A 20,890-nucleotide genomic window follows, 5' to 3' on the forward strand; every position below is an offset into this window, starting at 1 on the left:
ACATGGTCATGGATAAAAGTCTCGTTGAAGAGTGCCAACGGTGGTACAAGTGTATGTGATGAAAAAAAGAGCTTTCGCTTGAGGGAAAGCATTGTGGATAGACTCACACTTGGAGGAGAGTGTTATAAAAAAAATGTGAGTGATGTGGATAAGTCTCACATTGGTTAGAAATGTGGAGACTTGAGCATTTATAAGTGGGAGAATCCACACACCTATCACCTTAAAGATTTGGGTGAGTATGTGATATGTCTCTCACAAATGTGTTGCTCATGAGAAAAAAAACTCCAAAGTGAAAAATCTCTATCATGTTGGTCTCCTGAATTAACCCCAACAATTATATCATTAAAATCAACGTATCTAATCTTTTTCTTAATTACCGCACATAACTCAAATAATACATTTATTATGAGACAAAGAGAGTATATATTATTTTGGTATGGAACGTGAAATTGATTATATGTTGATGAAGCTCGGCGTAAAAGCTCTTTAGTACAACAGTAAGAGTCTCTAATAGACGGAGAAGAGGTTTACATGCAAGGTTATCACTTTTACGCCCAAATCATTGAGTTCGGAGAGGTGTAACTTGTAAGAACGAATGGAATTGTACCTCGGTGTGGAATATAGTCACACTTATATATGGATAACGGTTAAAATCGCTCCTAGTGGGTGCGACATGGAATACGGGAGACTGTTGGATTAACTTTGGAAGATGAGACTAGCATGTTACTTTGATGGTGGTCATGGTGAAAATCAAAGCACATCGCCCAACTACTTCATGCAACAATTTGTCCTTACTAGTTTGGGAGTCTCATAATACTTCAACAATTCGTCCTTACTAGTCTGGGAGTCTCACAATGTTCCAAGAAGGTGAAGGTTTATGAAAACCGCTTCAAGGGCCAGTAGAAAAAGCTCAAAGACTATGTTAACTTAGCAATTTAAGGCATACACCTCTTCTTCGATAAACCTCTAATTCATATTGAGTTGTTTTACTTAAAAGTGAAGATTCCCCAAAAGTTGATTGACGCAGAAAGAACTTTGGAAGGGAAGTTAATGTCTTTCGAAGATTGAATTTATTTTTTGTTTCATCAACTTTTTTCCTCTTGTTATCGGTTGTAACGTTGGTCCTAACCTTTTGATATTTTTCAAGAATGTTAACTATCTCTCTTTATCTTTATGAATAAATTTACTTTCTAATCTTGAGTTTATAATTTTTTTTATCATTTTCCTTTTTGAATAATTTTATTTCATCATTGTGCATCTTTAATAATTTTATTTCATCATTATCTTGACATCTTTGGGAATTGCAATTGGCCAAGGATATGATCCCCTTCCTCTCCCCCAAGTGAAAACCCAGTATGAAGCCGACGTATTTGGGGCTTCACCAGCTGTGCTTTAGAGTGGCGAGCTACCAACACCGGGGTGTTCCTAATGCGGTATTTTTGTATTACTTTCAAAATTCCAAGTTTAGATATGTAATTGTACGGTTGTGTTTCAGTTTCCCTTGAAAAATAAGTTCACGTTTGACAAAATAGTGAAAATTCATTTTATTATTCATTTTAATGGAGTTACATTTTTTAGAGTTAAGATTTTCACATAATTATTTAGATTATGTATGATTTAGCTGAAGTATAATTATAATTTGATGGTTTTTAGTTTTGGGGGACAAGTTATTTGGGTATAGTCTCCAAAGTATACATGCTTCCTGTGTTGACGTAGATTCGATATGATCCTTCATAATTGGGAGCGAACTTATCTTTCAAGTGTTTCCCCTTCGACGTCGACCCTTCTCGGCATAAGATCGTTGGATTGGAAACTCAGAGGTCTAATTTTCTCATTTTACGTGATTTCTTCAACTTGTTTCATGGTGGAACTTTTGAGGGGTGCAAAATATATTTTGTTTTTCTATATGATATAACTCTTCGTGATGGTTTCCATGTTGCATTCCTCTAGTAATGAGTGAGTTGTTCTCCAACTGAGTTCCCCTATTTGGACCAGGATGTTAGCTTCAGTTTCCTAAATAAGCTTGAATGGAGTTTCATCGATAATTGAATAGAGTGTAATTTGATATCCCTTGAGTATGTGTGAGAGTTCTTCTACCCTATTCTTCTTAGAGCTCTAGAGTCTTCTCTACATTCCTCTCAACGGAACCCGATTGTTGGCCTCTGCTTACTCGTTCGTTCGAGGGTTCTCTACCGATGTAAATTAATGTTTGATTCTTTTATTCCATAAATTGTGTTCCATTATCAATAATATCGGATTAGGGATCTCATACATTTTCAGGATACTCCGTTTGAAAAAATTCTCGATGTTAGTTGCAATTATCTTTACAATAAACCTAAAACTTAAAACTAAAACTTATTAGGTTTTAGAATCTCTATTTAACAAAATTTAAAACTTATTTACGAAATCAATATTAATATGATAAATCTAATATCACACAACTCTGAGAAAACATTAAATCTAAACATGTGATCCCAAATAAAATATAAAATGAGAGAGAAGGAGAAATAATACATTGGATTTATAGTGGTTTGAAAATTCGTCTTCGTTTATGTCTGCTCCATTCTCTAATGGTTTCCTATTGAAAATTTATTATTTTTCCACTATGATTTTGACAATATTACACATATTCTTTTAGTATAATCACAATTCGAAATAACGCTAAAAATAAAGATCTTCAATTTAAATTGTCTTTTACTATACACAGCTTCTGACACTGAATTCTTGCAAAATCTTTACTTGACTTTGACTTCAAACTTCCGGCTTTAAAAATGTTGCTCTAAATTTCTGTTTTCCGACGAACTTTATTAAGTGTTACAAGTTCATTGAGTCTTGAACTGTCTGAAAATGATTAAAACTTTAACTTCGTATGTATCAACTTCCACACAACTCAACCAAAGTAACCTCGGAGAGAAGATCCTCATACTTTTTCCGTTGGATTGTCAATCCTAGGCACAACACCTCACAAAGATGTCATCCCCCTAAGATCATCAAAAATCTTCACACAACATTAATCATACAATTATCCTCCTCTTACATCTCACATCCCAAGATGAGAACCAAAATAATAATGGAAGATGCAAGAAGCTGAGGATGAAGAGAGATTTCGATTGCAAAATTCAAAACAAAATTCAAAATTCTTTTTGAAAGTTTGAGAGAAATGGGTATTATGAGTTCTAAATCATAGAGATATCATGAGATGGATTTGGAGAAAAAAATTATGTGTTAGAGATGAAGCATAAAAATGAAAGAAAATTATCCATTTTATTTTAATCAAAAGCAAAGAGTATGAGTCAAATCAAGAGATTGAATGATTTAAATCAAGATATAAAAATAAAAAATTGATTCTATGAATCGAATCAACCCTTCTATGATTCGAGTCAACCAGTTATGTTATTCGAATCAAACCTTTTATGATTACAATCAGGATTACATAACCAAAATCTAACATTTGTTGCTAGACTATGATCCAAATCATGCATCTTCATGATTCAAATCAAACCTCTCTATGTTGATGAAATTTAGATAAAAAAAGATACAACAGTATATAGAAAAGTATTAAAAATAAAGAGGTTGCCAATTCAAAGATTCTTAGATCAATAATTTTGTTTAATATCCATACACATTCTAAGTTATTCTGTAATCTCTTAAGAGCAACATATTTGAATAGAGATGGATGAATTTCATCTCCAATAGAGATGGGAACTGAAATTCAACTCTAGTAATTTGGCATCAAATAAATCAAATATAAAACTTATTCAATCTCCCAAATTTTGTGTTTTAGAGACAAATAAATAAAAATGTTGATATGATGTAATTCATTTCACCGGTATTTTCTATAATATAAGAGTTTAGATGTAGTAATTTGGACTGTCATCTTTTGAACACCACAAAAATTAACAAGTAATTAGATACAGTAAAAAGTAGATGTAATTACAAGATTTCGCACTAATTAAATTGGAAACAATAATAGTTATCCGAGGAAAATTTTACATAGAAGTCATAGGACAGACTAATCCTATTGAACAACTAATCTCTGTAAATGATCCAGGAAGACCTCAAAGCTAACATCATCCGTAAAGATAATATCACCTCCAGGGAGGGAAGCTTCAGTGTTATATGTCGCAGAAGGATTTAACTTGGCTAGTAGAAATCGAGCCTGCACATTGTACATCAACGCCAAACATGTCACATGCCAAATTAGTTAAATGGTCAAAGTCACCTTAAACAAAAAATACTAGTATGATCAAAAAAGACAGTTCAAAGTAATATGAATATAACCTGGGATCCATGCTGATCACAAACAACCAGGCGAGGCACGGGAAATCTATCTTTCATTATTAAGTCTGAATCATCATGAGGAGCTCGTAGCAACTGAGCAAATGCCTGCAAAATAATTGACTCAAATTAACTAAATTGCCAATGTGAAAATGGCCATACCATGGATGTCCTAATTAAGACCTTAATTATGCCTCCAAATTGTCAAATGCATGTCGGTGCTTTAGAAGTTCAAAATTTGCATAATTTTGTGAAACCTCATTCAAAGGAAAGTTTTCCCACAAACATAAAAACAAGACCTTAATTATTCTCGATTTTGATTCTATCATTCTTACCAGGATGCATTCATCCCACAAATCCCAAAAAAATCTAAACAAACAAATCAGTCATAGGCATCCCTGTTTTGAAATATAAACTTAAGCATAGGCAACTTATCGAACCTAATCTTGAGTCATAATGATCAAGTAAAGCCCATAAATTACTACAATTTGTCCCAACAATGAAACTGCCAAAATATTAAAATGGTTTCCCCTCTCCTTATATACTTTCACTATGCTATATTGTCCCTGTCAAGTGGATACTCTTGTTCTCCCACAGAAAAATTCTGATAAAAATTAACCTGCTGAAACGAAATTAAATTAGCAATTAGCTGTCTAAAGAATACCTGATGCTCTGGCTCATTATGATATCCAGCCTTGCGCCATTGGGCAATGGTTGAACCATGAAAAATAACGACTGTGAAAAATGCATCTAAAAGAAGAACCCTGTCAGCCGCAATGGCTGCGACATCGAGAAGAGCAGGTTCAGGACCAGAATGAAACGAATACGAAATTAATGAAGGCTGAACCATGACAACAGAATTAGTAACATTTTCCCGATTTAGAATCATTCTAAAGTAAGCAGTCTCATCTGGGCTGTTGTTGAAGACCTACAATAATATAAATAACTTTAAGAAAAGTAAACACTGTTGAAGCACAAATGTAGCAGCAAGGAATATCAGCAATGACAAATATTATACGAGGTCTGAAAACACAAAATGCATACCTGAACAAACTGAGAACGTCGTAAGTGAAACATAAATTGTGGGAATATTGACAACCTGGGAGACAAACTAAATGAAGATGGAGTATCTTTTTGAAAATCTCCGAACCGGGAACACAAATTTATTAATGCCTTATCCAACCATCTGATAGGATCAAATTCAGCCTGATACAGAAGTTGCATCATCACAGGGTGTCAAAACAACGACATTTTACATAAGCAGACAGAAAACGATATCAAACTAATCAGATAGAGAGAGAAAAGCAGGTCCACAGTTCCCTCCCACAACTATGATGTGATGTCATAAATAAACTGGCAAAGAATACTTGTGTCATTGTCCTTGTCAACAATATAATACGATAGTGCAATGGGTTTCGATTCACTGTATTCCTTTATTCTTTTTCATGAATAGTAAAAAACGGAAAACCCGTCACTATACATGTTGTAATATCTCCCATTTCTTATGAAAAATCCCATGCTTCACTGGAATAATCAATTTACAGAACTAGAATCCTTAATAATTACGTAAAGCATGTTAGAGAAATGGTGCAGCAAAATATCCAGCACTCACCTCTGTTTCCATTTTGAATGATACTAATACAATTTCAAAAGGTGCAGAAAATATCCAGCACTCACCTCCGTTTCCATTTTGAATGACACTTGGCGCGCCATGACTATAGCAGCCGCTTCTTGGTCAAATCCAGAAATCAAGTCCTACAAAATTTTACAAACAACTGATATAAAACAATGATGAATTCCAGAAAATGACTTAAATGATGTGGTCAAAGTTACTTGATAAATCATATCATGAAGCATTAAATCACCATAACCTCTACTGTACAATGTTAGAGAAAAGTCGAAAGATAAGATTCATAACTGCTAATAAGAAATTAGAATAACGACCCCAATAAAACCTTCACTACCATCAGATCATCAGGAATCAATGAAGTTTTAGATACAGAGATTCCAGGTTTTCCAAACATCCCAAGAAAACCAGCTATAAAGTTCGCACAGTTCCCCCCATTATAACAAAAGCACATCTCCAAACACAAGTAAACGAATAACATTTTATGGTTAAGTAATTGTAAAAGCTTATGGAGATAAAACCAGCATTAGTCATTAACTAAACACAACAATTCAGTAAATAAATGAGAAAATTTAGAAAATAAAAAATAAAGAAAATTAAAGAATTGTGTAGAGTAATCCAAAACAGGCTCATAAAATTATGTCTTCATCAATTGTCCTCGTCCAGATGCAAAGGAAGAAATATAAAGGTGAGCAAAGAAAAGTCTTATTTTTGCATCTTAATTCCTCATATATAATAAAAATTGTACTGGATATCATTCTCAAGACCGTTTTTATAATGAATTTTACAATATGACATACGCAGAATGAATTTCTTTGCAGTATTAAAATGTCAAAATAATTAAATTAAATGAATCAAAGGGTGCTAGGTGAAAGATTACCTGTATGCTTCCTGGTCCAGCAACCCATCTCCGTGAAAGGGTTGTAACCCGAAATCTCATTTGTCCACTATTATTCTGATAACTGAAGCAAAAAATCTGTGATGAGTGAGAAAGGGAAATATTTCAACTACATTACCACAACAGACTGGTTACTAAAAGGTGCACTAAAATAGTTTTCATACTAAGTCAAGAATTGGAGGTAAAACTGATTGCTTGTGGATTGCATTGTAGCGTCAGGAGTTTCCTTCCTCACAATGTCAAAAAACAGACATAGTGATGTCGATTTGTCAAGGCCGCACATCTTCCAAGCACTGGTACCCCCTTGACCAATAACAGCATCTGAGCATAATGGGCTTTTCTGCATATACAAAGAAGCAGCTAAACATTTTTTCTATTGGGGGAGGGGGAGCTATAGAAAATTTAACATGTGAAATAGATAAGACAGCTTCTAGAGATACCTTTTCAAGAGAAGCACAAGGGCCAATAATCCCTTGGACTTTGATGTCCTTAGAGCAGTTTATTTCAAATATTCCACTGCACAAAGAAGATAAAATAAGGTTAAGTACCAATCAGCTTCTCCCTCAGCTTATTGATTTAATTATGTTCAGTTAGAAAACATGTATTTCTGGTTTGCTGGCTGGAATCAGAAGCCACAGGGGATATGTTTCTGTTTCTGGGTAGAGAAACCTTTCAGATTTGGACAAAAGGTACTATGTAATCTCAAACTTTCATTAGTGTATTCATAGCCAGAAATAGTGTTTTTGGATCCAGAAATCACAGAATTACTTGTATTATTCCAGCAACTTTGGTTGCTGGACTTTCCGCCTTAATTGCGGTCTGCCCTAGTCGCCTTAATTGCGGAACTTTGACTTGCCTCACTGCAGCCCCTAAACACCTTCATTGTGTTGACTTTGAAGGGATGAATTTAGTCCCACATTGTTTAGAGATATGGCCTGTGTTGTGTTTATAAGTGGGGGCAATCCTCACCTTACAAGCCGGTTTTGTAGAGATGAATTAGACCCAATCCAATTTCTGAGATGGTATCAGAGTCTATGGTAGATCCATTGTTGGGTTTCCCGCATCGTCCATGCTTCGGGCTCATTCAGGCCCAAGCGTGAGGGCGTGTGTTGGACTTTCTGCTTTAATTGCGGTCCGTCCCAAGTCGCCTTAATTGCGGCACTTTGGCTTGCCTCATTGCAGCCCCTAAACACCTTCATTGTGTTGACTTTGAAGCGGTGAATTTAGTCCCACATTGCTTAGAGATATGACCTGTGTTGTGTTTATAAGTGGGGGCAATCCTTACCTTACAAACCGGTTTTGTAGGGATGAGTTAGGCCCAACCCAATTTCTGAGAGTTTGGGTACTCCTAATCTGTCGGTGACTATTTGCCAATGTGTTTATTATGGGATACTGCTTAAATTTCAAAATTATTATTCTAAATGGTATCATAAAACTAATGTGATTGTTGACACTATTATTTGATTGTTTTTTGGTTTGTTATCTTATGTAAACAGGAGAGAGAATCCTCCAGTAATTAGGAATAGTATCCTACTATAATGGTTGTCGACTAGTTGCCCGGTGTATATGCCGTTAAAATGGTTTCATCTTCTATAGCACCTTTGAGAATGTATAAAAATTAAATGTGGTCAACTTCAAAATCATCTCGTCCCAATTATAGTTTGCCATCTTTCTCTCTTTTCTCCACTCCTTAAACCTAAACCTTGTAGTCTCCAAAGAGTTAGCTTATTTTCCAATTTGACACAATTATACATAGCAGTTAGCTTATTTTCCAATTTGACACAATTATACATAGGTACACGAATGTAACTGGTATTGTTTACCAATATAAATGAGGAATGAGGAGTATATTATCTAACAATAATAAATTTGTGCATACAGTAGATTGTCCCCGTTAGTCAGGTGGGAATTGTTAGATAGATGGAACATGCTGAATATAAATAACAAGAGGGTTGGGAGGGGACATATTTAGTCATTTGAGAGAAAGATTTGGGTCCTTAGGCATATGGAGATGCAAACTCTTTAAAGTTTGCAATCTAGTATGCAATCCAGGGAATTCTTCTCTACATCATCTATACCAGTTCGTATCAACTGATATCAGAGTTACAAGTCTCATTTCCAAGGGTAGGTTGAAGGTGAAATGAAGGATGGAAAGGAGAATTTAAGTAATTGAAAGGCACTAGAGTTCTCAGAATTTGAGAGAAAACTTTCTTGTAAAGTTGATGAATATGCATTGTTGAGTTACAAGAGATGTTATGATCTACTTGTAAATCTTTAAGGCAGTAGCATTTAGGAGTGCTCATTTTAACCAGTTAAGTCGGATATCCATATCTAAATCCGGTTATAAAAATACCGATAAATATACCTAAGTTTTTCAACCGTCCCAGATCTTGTATTTGTTGGATGCCCAGATCCAATATAATGGTTATTGGATACCCATAAGCAAAAACAATACCAAATTTCAACTGATTCTCTTCTTCCTCCCAAATTTCAGCGCCCTCCATCTTTTCTTTACTATTTCCATTAAACTGATTTTTTTCATCAAACTGCAAATTCAATTATACTAATGTCTTATCTTTTAACTTTTTTTTCACCACAACAACTTCTGATCAAGTCTTCACTTCCCCCAATTTCAACAAAATCTTCAATATCTCCTCCCTAATCAATCACATTCAGACTCTAAAAACCAAAGAAACTATGACTGATAAGATTGAAGTTAGGGATTCAGCCTAGATTTGATGGATGCGTCGGTGAACGAGACACGTCTTGATGCTTCCAATTCCGAATTGAAAATGGAGGTGAAGAAACATGAGCAAGTATACTATAATCAGTTTGGATAATCTAATGAGAAATTGGTAGTGAAGAAGCATGAAAGGTTTGAGAGGCTGTTCTGTTTAGGAGAGGAGAAACAATTTTACTGCTTGGTTTGTTGGTTCCACAATCTATAAAACCAAGAATGGTTTGTCTTTTCGATAAAAGAAAAGTTTATTAAGCAAAAAAATTGGTTCTAAATTTTTTTATGGATATAAACCGGTTTGATTTTATGAAATTATTATCTGGATATAGCAAGTGGATTAAAATGATTATGGATTGGTTTTATGGTTAATCCGTCCATGAGCAACCTTAGTGTCAGCTTACAGTTATAACAAACTAATGGGAAGGGACTCGGTGCAGAGGGTGCACTGTAGAGCTAGAAAGAAAAGATGCTTAACAAACGGAGGCTGGTAACAGGATCAAGGCTCAAGAACACGGTCTTTGATACACGAAAAGCTGACTAAGATGGATGTGTGGCACTGGAGAGGCCATGGACAGCAAAGGACGGCACCTGAAGAGTCTGAATATTGAGCAGCAAACAAAAGGGGAAAATGGATGTAGGGTTACCTAACACTTAACTACACAAGCAAGAAATTCAAGACAATCCGTATCATAGAAAAATTAAAAAAATTTATGACTTACTTTGATGCTAGGCCCAGATCACAATCACCCGATTGGAAAACACGCTTCAGTGAATCCTTGAACACTGGATGGCCAAAACTTTCAGTAAGCACAACAAGGCCCCCAGTCCTTTCAACAGCAGTTTTAAGCTCAGCAATACCAACCTGAAAGACAAAGAGTAAAGCAGAGATTTTATATTTTCAAATATATATTTAAAAAAACACTAGACAAAGCAAAAACAACCACCAGAATGGCATTACAAACATTTGAAGCAATTCAGTAATAATACAGATCAGTCTACATACTACCTAAAAACTAAAACTTTTGCATAAATAACACAATTTCAATACTGTTGAAGTTGGTATTTGTGTTGTTGGAGTTTATTTGAAGTACCACATTGCTTAGGTTTCCGGGTTGTTGGGTGTATAAATATGTGAAGGCAACCTCACCCTTTGAACTAGCTTTTGTGGATGAGATCCAAGCATATTTAACATGGTATCAGAACCGGATTAAGGACTACAATGTGTGCATTTGACCCAGGCCCACGCTAAGCGCGAGGGTGGGTGTTGAAGTTGGTATTTGTGTTGTTGGAATTTGTTTGAAGTCCCACATTGCTTAGGTTCCCGAGCTGTTGGGTGTATAAATATGTGAAGGCAACCTCATCCTTTGAACTAGCTTTTGGGGATGAGATCCAAGCATATTTACAAATACAAACAAAGTCAAGTAGGACAGTTAACAAATGCTCCACATTTTTCATTTTTAATCTCCTTGAAATTAGCCAAGGATTTCAGACACCAGGAACTATAAGTTGGACAATCAAGTTATTAATGGCAGGAGGTGTCACTTCAGGATTACCAAAAGATATAAAACAACACTTAAGCTTCATAAAAAACTATTGAAACAGTTTTTCCCATAAAATTACAAGCAAGGAAGACCAAGAATCCCTTTAGTTGATGAAAAGGTTACAAGCAAGAACCCTTTAACTGATGAAAAGGTTACAAGCAAGAAAGATCAACAATCCCTTTAATTGATGAAAAGGTTACAAGCAAGGAAGATCAAGATTCACATTAAAACAAAAACAACAGGTGGAGAAAAAAATTGTCAAATATAAAAATATTCGTGGAAAAGAAATTGTAACCATTATGCTCGGGTATTTCAAATTATTTGTTTGGTAACCGATAACCACTTTCTAATTATAAAACTAGTGAACTGGTTTAAAGACCGTCTATATGGAATCCCTTTTGTTATTGAGTCGAGAGCATCAATTAGATGGTCTATCCTACATGAGATAATATATGGCTTGAACATATGTTATAAGTAGGACCATATTCCTCGTCTAACAAGCCGGTTTTGTAAGGTATAGTTAGGCCCAACCACAATTCAAAGATGGTATCAAAGTCTCGTTCAGGATCCGTTAGACCATCTGCTATCAGATTTCCGTTATTGGACCACCTACCATTTGAATTCACACACCAAACCTAATAGTGCTAGGCATGACGAAGTGTGTTAAGAGTCCCACATCTTATAATATATTGGCGTGAACTTATGTTTATAAGTGGGGGTAATTCTCACCTTAAAAATCGGTTTTGATAGGTTGAGTTAGGCTCAACCATAGTTCTAAGACATATGTTATTCTTGCTTAAGGTAAACAATAAGACAAGGAAAAAAAAGGCACTGTGAACAAATGGGAGGCAGAGCCTTCTTTTTCTTCTAAACTAAATCACCTTATAAAAATAGTAAAGAGAAAGAAGAGGGAAAAGAGTCAAAATGTTGGAGGAATGAAACAAATGGGGGTGGTGCCTTCTTTTTCTTCTACGAACAAGGATGCAACCAGCTCAATTTTCAGCCACTAGGAGAGTTTGCATGGTACAGTGGTCTTTGCGGGAGAAGGGAATTATGGAAATTACTTCAGTCGCTTCCAAAAAGATTCTTATTTCGTTTGTGTTTCAAGGAACACCCGCTATGACCACGACTAAATTAAATGATAATAACAACTATTTGAATTGCTAAAAAGATAAAAGATGATTGGGAAGCCGTTGATTATCAACTTGTATCATTGTTGTGGAATTCTATTGAACCAAATCTGATGGCACACTTTCGTGCGTATAGTTCATGTTATAAGGTTTGGCATAAAACTAAAAACCTTTATGCTAACGATATTCAAAGAATGTATGCATCGGTCCGCAATTTGACTACTCTTCAAATGAATGATCAAGACTTATCAGAATATCTCACCCGTGCTCAATCTACTATTGATGGCCTCAAACTTATGCTGGTTAGTGATGATATTACGAAGATATTGGGCAAGCTTGACAATATATTCATAGTGTTTGTCCTTCATGGTCTCTCTAAAGAATATAGTTCGGTTAAAGACCGGGCGTTAACAAATACTACCACCCCTACGGTAGAAGAACTAATTGATCGTCTCGTCCGAGTATCTCTACCAAGTGATGACATTCATATTACTCCTGAGTTCTCTGCTTTTGCTTCCAACTTTAGTAATGGAGGACGTGGTGGAGGTGGCCGTGGTAGAGGAGGTAGAAGTAACTTTTATTGCACTCATTGTAAGAAAGATGGGCACACTCAAGATCGGTGCTTTAACTTACTTGACTACCCGAACAAAAGTGCTAATGTTGCTCAAACCACTGCAAAGTGTGAATCAAAGGGTGAACTCGAAACTACTTTCTCTACCGATGAGTATCAGGAGTATTTGCGATTGAAGGCAACATAGCAAGCCACCTCCTCATCTACTATTGCTCGTACCGGTAATTCTATGGTTTATCTTTCTCATGCTACTCCTATTGGATGAGTTATGGATTCTAGTGCTACAGACCATGTAACCAGTAATGCCTCAGTTTTCTCTGAATTATCACCACCTAAATATTCACATTATATTACTGTTGTGGATGGATCTAAAGTTGAGGCAACTGGTGTTGACGAGTATCACCTATTCCCTCACTCTCTTTGAGTTTTGTCTTATTGATTCCTAATTGCCCTTTCAATTTCATTTCTATAAGCAAATTAACCAGCTCTTTAAACTGTGTCGTAACATTTACTTCTGATTCCTTTTTGATACAGGACCGGAGTACGGGACAAACAATTGGAGTCAGAATCGAATCTAGTGGTCTTTATTATCTTCAACCATCCACTTCCGCTATATGTGCTACTACAAAATCTCCTGATCTTCTGCATCGTCGCTTAGGTCATCTGAGTTTATCAAAATTGAAGAAAATGGTGTTAGGTCTTCCTCAATTAGAGTCCTTACAATGTGAGTCGTGTCACAATGTGAGTCGTGTCAGTTAGGAAAACATGTTACAGTTTCTTTTTCCCGTCACATTAATAACAGGGCTTTGTCTCTTTTTGGATAGAAGGAATCCGACTAGAAACTCACACGTTGGAATGAACGACGTCGTTCATTCCGATGTGTGGGGGTCCTAGTCGGATTCCTTCTATCTTAGGGTATAGGTATTATGTTACTTTTATTAATGATTTCTCAAGATGTACTTGGATGTTTTTAATGAAAGATCGTTCTAAGTTGTTTAATATTTTTAAGAATTTCTGTTCTAAAATCTCGACACAGTTTGGCAAAACAATTCGCATTTACGCAGTGACAATGCAAAAGATTATTTTTATGATTGTTTCAACTCTTTCATGCACTCCAAAGGCATCGTACATCAATTGAGTTGTCCCCGTACGCCTCAACAAAATGGTGTTGCTGAAAGAGAACATAGACACATTGTTGACACTGCTCGTACCCTTTTGTTAAATGTCAATTTACCTCTAAAGTTTTAGGGTGATGTTGTTCTTACTGCCAGGTATTTAATTAACCGGATGCCATCCTCTGTGTTGAATGATCAGGTTCCTCATTCTCGGGTGCATCCTACAGATCCCTTATATGTTGTTTCCCCTCGTGTCTTTGGATGTACTTGTTTTGTTCATGATTTTTCCCCAGATCATGATAAAATGTCCGCTCGTGCCATAAATGTGTTTTTCTGGGCTACTCCCGCGTCCAAAAGGGATATCGGTGTTACTCTCCTTCTACACATCGTTTCTACACGTCTATAGATGTTACATTCTTTGAAGACGTACCATACTTTCCCAACTTAGGTGTCCCTGAAACTAATTTAGATCAAATTTTTCCATTCCTTATTTTGAGTTGGTTGAGTCCAGTCCTTTATCGTTTAGGTCACCCGTTGTGATAGATGAGTCTCCACCTCTGTTGAACCGGTATGGCATTATGTATGAGAGAAGATTGAGACCACATGATTCAGCTCTTATTCCAAGCGCCTCCACCCCTCCTCCGGCCCCGTCTCTTGACTTGTCCATTGTCATCCGTAAAGGTAATCGTTCAACCGGTAACCCTTATCCTATTTATAATTGTGTGTCTTATCACCGGTTATCTCCTACCTATTGTGCGTTTGTTATCGCACTTGCATCTGTTTCTATTCCTAAAACTATCCAGGAAGCCTTATCCCATCCAGGGTGGAGACAGACAATATTTGATGAAATGTCAGCTTTAGAATCTAATCATACTTAGGAGTTTGTTCCTCTCCCACCTGGAAAATCTGTTGTTGGTTGTAGGTGGATATTTAATGTTAAGGTTGGTCCTGATGGACAGGTAGATTGATTGAAAGCTGGCTTAGTGGCAAAAGGATACACTGAATTCCCCGGTCAAGATTATAGTGACACTTTCTCTCCTGTTGCGAAGATGGCATATGTTCGCCTCTTTCTAGCCATGGCTGCCATGAAACAATGGCCTCTATTTCAATTGGATATCAAGAATGCATTCTTGCATGGTGACTTGGAATAGGAGATTTACATGGAGCAACCTCCTGGGTTTGTTGCTCAGGGGGAGTGTGATCGGGTATGTAAATGACACAAGTCTTTATATGACTTGAAACAATCACTCCGGGCATGGTTTGGAAGATTTAGTAAAGTGTTGCAACAATTTGGGATGAACCGGTGTGAATCATATCACTCTGTTTTCACCAAATGTTCCTCCAATAAATATATTTATCTAGTGGTTTATGTTGATGACATTGTAATTACAGGTGATAATTTTGAGGGTATCAAGGCTTTAAAACAACACTTATTTCAGAATTTTCAGAATAAGGATTTGGGTCCTCTTCGTTACTTTCTAGGAATTGAGGTAGCTCAATCAAAGTCAGATATTGTCATCTCTCAGAGGAAGTATGCTCTTGATATTTGGAAGAAACAGGTCTTACAGACTGCAAACCAGTTGACACTCCTATGGATCCTAATGTAAAGCTTCTCCCTTATCAGGGGGAGTCATATACTAATATGGAAAGATATCGAAGACTTGTAGGAAAGTTGAATTATCTTGCCATAACTAGACCTGATATATCTTTTTCGGTCAGTGTAGTAAGTCAAAATTCTTAAATTCTCCTTGTGACAACCATTGGAAAGCAGTTATTCGAATCCTAAAGTATATCAAAGGATCACCTGGAAAAGGGTTTGTTTTTTGTGATATAGGCAACACGGATATCATTGGATATTCAGATGTTGATTTGGCAGGAGATGCAAGTGATAAACGGTCTACATCGGGTTGTTGTGTTTTTATTGGGGGAATTTGATCTCATGGAAAAGCAAAAAGAAAACGATTGTTGCTCGATCAATTACAGAAGTTGAGTATCGAGCAATGGCACATGCCACATGTGAGCTCTTGTGGTTAAAGCATTTACGACAGGAACTTCACTTTTGTGAAATCTGCCCTATGGAACTTGTATGTGACAATCAATCAGCTTTGCACCTCTCCTCCAATCCAATTTTTTAGGAAAGGACAAAGCATATAGAAGTCGATTGTCACTTTCTTAGAGAGAAGATTACCATTGGGACCATCAAAACCTCCTTTGTTAATTCCAAGGATCAACTTGCTGACCTCTTTACAAAATCTCTTCCAAGACCTCGGATTACATACATATGTGACAAGATGGATGCTTATGATGTATACGCACCACCTTGAGGGGGAGTGTTGAGATATTGTTTTATTATTATTATGTATCTATAATTTTTATTAGTAGTATCAATTAGGATATTATTGTATTAAATATTTTTTTAATTAGTAGGCTTTTATATATATATATATATATATATATATATATATATATATATATATATATATATATATTAGTTTCAATTAGGAAATTAGGATATTATTGTAGATGTGAATGTAGAACTTCATATATGACTAACGGTTGGTTCGTACAAAGAATCTTATAGGAAAGTTTTATCCTTGATGTTTTAAATGTTTTTATCCTTGATGTTGCAAATATTTTTATAAGTATGAATGAATTTTTAAAGGATGATACTTTTGGTTTAAAAGTCATTTTAAATACAAATTTGTGTAATTTCTAACTCACCGAGTCTTTGTGAGTCAACCCCGTTTTTTAGTTTTAGATTCACAGGTTGCATAATCGAATTCTCTTGGCATTTGCACACACACCTCGAAGTTCATTCTTTTTGGTATATACCTTTTTCTATCTTGAATGGTGTCTGCTATTTTAAGACTCCAATATGAATATGATGCAGTTATAGGAATGAGTCATTCTTCTCTTTTGAGTTGTACAAATGAGGAGATAGTTGTTATATACTTTGTTGATAATTATTAGAAATCAAACTAGGGATTCATTGAATGATAGTTACAAATTCAGTTACATCACTTGCTTTATAAAAGCCAAGTGTCAACCTGCAGTAGCAGGTCACACTATGACAAGCTGACAGGTGTCATCCACCAGTACAACTGTCATAACTAACTTTCTGAGTTAGGATATTGAAGCTACCCTATAGTCTCTCAAAATAATTAATTGACCTTTGAGGATGTCATGAAAGTAGATGACACTGTCAAATTTCAGTAACTCTGTACTTTAGAAGGGTGTATGTGTTATAGCACGTGCGCCGGTCATGGCCTGAGATTGGGTCGAGACGGAAGAACAGCAGAAGATAAAAAGATTTTGGCAGTAAAGGGAGTCTTTCAGAGCCGTTATTTCTTACACTGTTCTATTGTTGTTTATTTGTGGAATAAATTGCCGTTCTTTTAATCTTTGGTGTCCCCATCTCCTTGGACCAGCTCTTGGTTACTTAATAATAACACTAGTGATTTCGGTTGGAAATGAGGAAGTTAGATTACATGCAACGTGTAATTCTTGTTACTGTTTGGAGCAGTTGGTTAAGCATACACTCATTATGGTTAATAAATTTTTAATGCAGACACTCGTATTGAATAAAAAGATACAAGGCCAAGGATGTTAGTAAGTTAGTGAATTAAGACTAAACATGCATACAAAATTTCAACATAAACTACTTTGAAAAACTTAATTATCACAAATTCTTGATTAAACTGGATGTACTCAGAAGATAGACTGTCATCTAAATATTCTGTGCTCGTAAAAAGTTGATAAGTGAAAAGTTCTCTAGGTGGAAAACGGGGATATTCATTCACCAGCTTATAAACATGCATAATGCTGTATACCATAAAAGATCGGTTGAAAATAGAGAAAACTTTACCTGATCAAGAGCACAAGCAAAGAGATCTAGCACATGACCTTGATGTACAAGCTGCTTCGAAAGCCCATCATAGAATTTCACACATTTATGGTAATGTGGCACAGAATCTTTATCCAGGTCCTTGTGGGAGCGAATTGGTTCAGAAAGTTGTCTGGATACAATCTATAAGATACAATAGTTCGTCAGGACAGAAACACTTGAGTGTCGTCAAGCAATCAAATAGGATGGAAATCATTTTTGCCCATGACATTAGTAAAAGTAAATAAAATACCAAAAAGTGTGTTTTTAAACCAACAAATACAATCCCAAGACAATCATAAAATAGAGGCCAGTCATTATCATACACACTAATGCCAAAATGCCAACAGAAAAATCTAAAGAGCAAAGGAAAAAGTACAGGACAGGATGAGATGGTACTCCAAAGGAAACGGCAAAAGGACAAAGCTGAAGTAGAAAAAACCCGCACAAGAAACCACAAAATTCTCCAAAAATCATAAGATGAAATGTAAATAGAGTTTAAACAGCTTCCATCCACTGAAACTAGATAACTTGTCAGAAAATAACTTACAAATAAAAAGGTAGATTCTGATATGTAAATAAAGCCTAAAACATTGTTGCCTTAACCCTCTAACAAAAGCCACAAAACCACTGGTTCTTGCTTACAGTGCATCATATATGTATGCAGTACATTAAGATGCAGATTCAGAAGGTTATTTTACATGTTACACCACACACACAGAACATGTCAAATGAGAGCATAAATAGATGTCAATCAAAATTAGCCTCTGATAGATGTCAGTAGTATAGGCTAAATAGTCGGATTAGTTTTAAAAAGATATAATATTTTCATGTTCATAAATAAATAGAAATTAGAAATATTATCTTGAAGGTTCCCTCAATAACATATTAGTCCTCGAACGTGTGATCCTTTAGTGAAATAGGACTAGTTTAACCAACAAAATGCCATTCAAGTACATCATGTGTAATTTCAAAATTTTAATTATTTAAGTATTTTCTTGTGAATACTATTTAAAGAATTATACCATGAATAATGATGTATCTTTTCACAATTAATTTGACTATATAGTATGTGTTTGGACTTCAATCCACGTGTTTTCCAATGCATTTGAGCAAAAGCTACTCTGGAGTCTCTACTTCATTAGCTAGACACAAGTAAAGCTACTCTTTGCTTCTATTGGTGTCTCTATTTCATTAGCTAGACACAAGTAAAGCTACTCTTTGCTTCTATTGGCTAAACACACTGTCATGTCCAAGGCGCTATCAAACCAATTACAATGTCCCTCTGTAAGTAAGAAGAAAACAATTACCGGGGCAGGTCCTTCAGTTGCCGGTCCCCCAATAAACGCCATTATTCTTGCAGCAGAACCAGGAACACAAGCCCCCAATAAACTAGCTGCAATACTCAGTGCCGTGCTTGTGCACCTCGCCTCCCGCTGATCACCCGGTACCGGCCAGGGATCCCTCTGCAGCTCATCTAAAACCTGCAAAAACAAACCAATCCACAACTCAATCCATCAGTACCAGTATTGTCAAATATAGCATGGCAGAATTTGAACAAATTGCAATTGTTCCGCAAGTGTTGTTAAATAGCTGTCATTGCGGCCTGCTATAGCACGGGATTTTGAACAAACCACTGTTTTCCACAATCCGCCTCTGACAACTCTGATCAACACAACCAAACTTTCTAATGCAGATTAAAAACAAGCACATTACCGAATTGAGCGCGAACTCACACTCCGAAGCCGGAAGCAAGAACCGCGAAATACTCTCCAACGAAAGCCCGTCCCGTGCACCGGCAACAACACCAACCGCCGGCTTCGGTTTCTTCGCGAAGAAACTCATCTGCTCTAGTAGCTGATCCTTGGAAAGATCCTTAGAACCTCTAAAGACATAGGTTTTAGGAACAATACCAAACCCAAGCTCATGCACATGAACGAACGTCCCAAAAGTAATAAGACCGACAAGAGAATTATCCGGTAAAAGCTCAACCGCCTGAGAAATAGCAGATCGGAGGAAACCGATTTCCTCTTCAATAACACACGTATCAACAACGAAGAGAAAAACAGGAGGCACGTGCGGAGCGGGATCACCAGGTGAATCATATTCAACGGTAGTGTACTGAGGGAAAAGCTCAGCGGGAAGATTATCATCGGAGATGGAAGCGTAATGTGGCGGAAAATGGTTACGTTGAAAGCAGAAAGGACAGATCCAGATCTTGGCGGCGAAATCGACGATACAGAAAGGATTGAGAATTGAACGGCACGTTCGACAACGAAGTGGAGAATAAGGGAGAACCGGCATGGAAGGGAAGTGTTTAATTGGAGTGTAGATTGCCGCAACTGGAACGACGACGTTTAAGGCTTCCTGTTTTGTGCCGGGGATTACGTTCCACGGCATGCGAACGCCGTCTTGGGTTTCGAGATCGACGAATTCCGCCATGGATTTGGAATCGGAGTAGCTCAGGCGATGTGAGAATTTGATTTGAAGTTAGAAAACTGAAATGGTTCTGTTATTTTGCGCAGTTAAACTCAGTTCTTAGCACTATCATATTTTTTATATAATTTTAACATTAATCATTTTTCGTAGAAATTTTATTTTATTCTCATTACTCTTTTTTATTAATTCTATTTTAAGTGCTCCATCTAATTTTTCCAACCCTAATCTCACATGAACTACTAACCCTAATAATAATATCTTTAAACCTAAAATTAGGGAGAATTATGACTCGTGAATAATTAAAATGAAGGTAATTTTATGGTATCAAAATATGTTTGATGTGGTCAAAGATTACTCAAGCTCAAAGCACATCATAGTTAGACACAAAAATAAATATTGCAAAACTTTCTTCTTTAACACATCAATATGTTAATGTTAACACAAGTTTTAAAAAGGTGAATATTATAGTCATTAGTCTCAAAAGGAAAATAAAATAAGAGTATTTTTCAATGCACCTCATGAGATATTCACATATCATATGTCAAAATTTTAAAAATAATCTTTAAATTTTGGTTATAAAATCCTGACACATTTAATACACAACAAAACACATCTATAACACGTCAAATCTATAGTTTGAAAAAAATTCAGAATTTAGAATATGTATTGCC

At 36.0% G+C, this 20,890-nt stretch overlaps 1 protein-coding gene across 1 annotated transcript; it reads right to left on the reverse strand.

Annotated features, from left to right (window-relative positions):
• Window positions 1–3,856: 3,856 nt before the first annotated feature.
• Window positions 3,857–20,329, reverse strand: LOC127076583 (protein transport protein SEC23). Its single transcript, XM_051018269.1, has 12 exons — window positions 19,497–20,329; window positions 19,091–19,264; window positions 17,763–17,924; window positions 10,260–10,402; window positions 7,244–7,319; window positions 6,968–7,143; window positions 6,786–6,867; window positions 5,956–6,033; window positions 5,323–5,484; window positions 4,943–5,206; window positions 4,282–4,386; window positions 3,857–4,159 (listed from the first exon to the last, which is right to left on the reverse strand). The coding sequence occupies exons 1-12, from the start codon at window positions 20,220–20,222 to the stop codon at window positions 4,019–4,021; spliced, it is 2,289 nt and encodes a 762-aa protein (XP_050874226.1). The 5' UTR covers window positions 20,223–20,329; the 3' UTR covers window positions 3,857–4,018.
• Between the last annotated feature and the right edge of the window lie 561 nt (window positions 20,330–20,890).

This window comes from Lathyrus oleraceus, chromosome 4, assembly GCF_024323335.1.
Source record: "Lathyrus oleraceus cultivar Zhongwan6 chromosome 4, CAAS_Psat_ZW6_1.0, whole genome shotgun sequence".
NCBI lineage: Eukaryota > Viridiplantae > Streptophyta > Magnoliopsida > Fabales > Fabaceae > Lathyrus > Lathyrus oleraceus.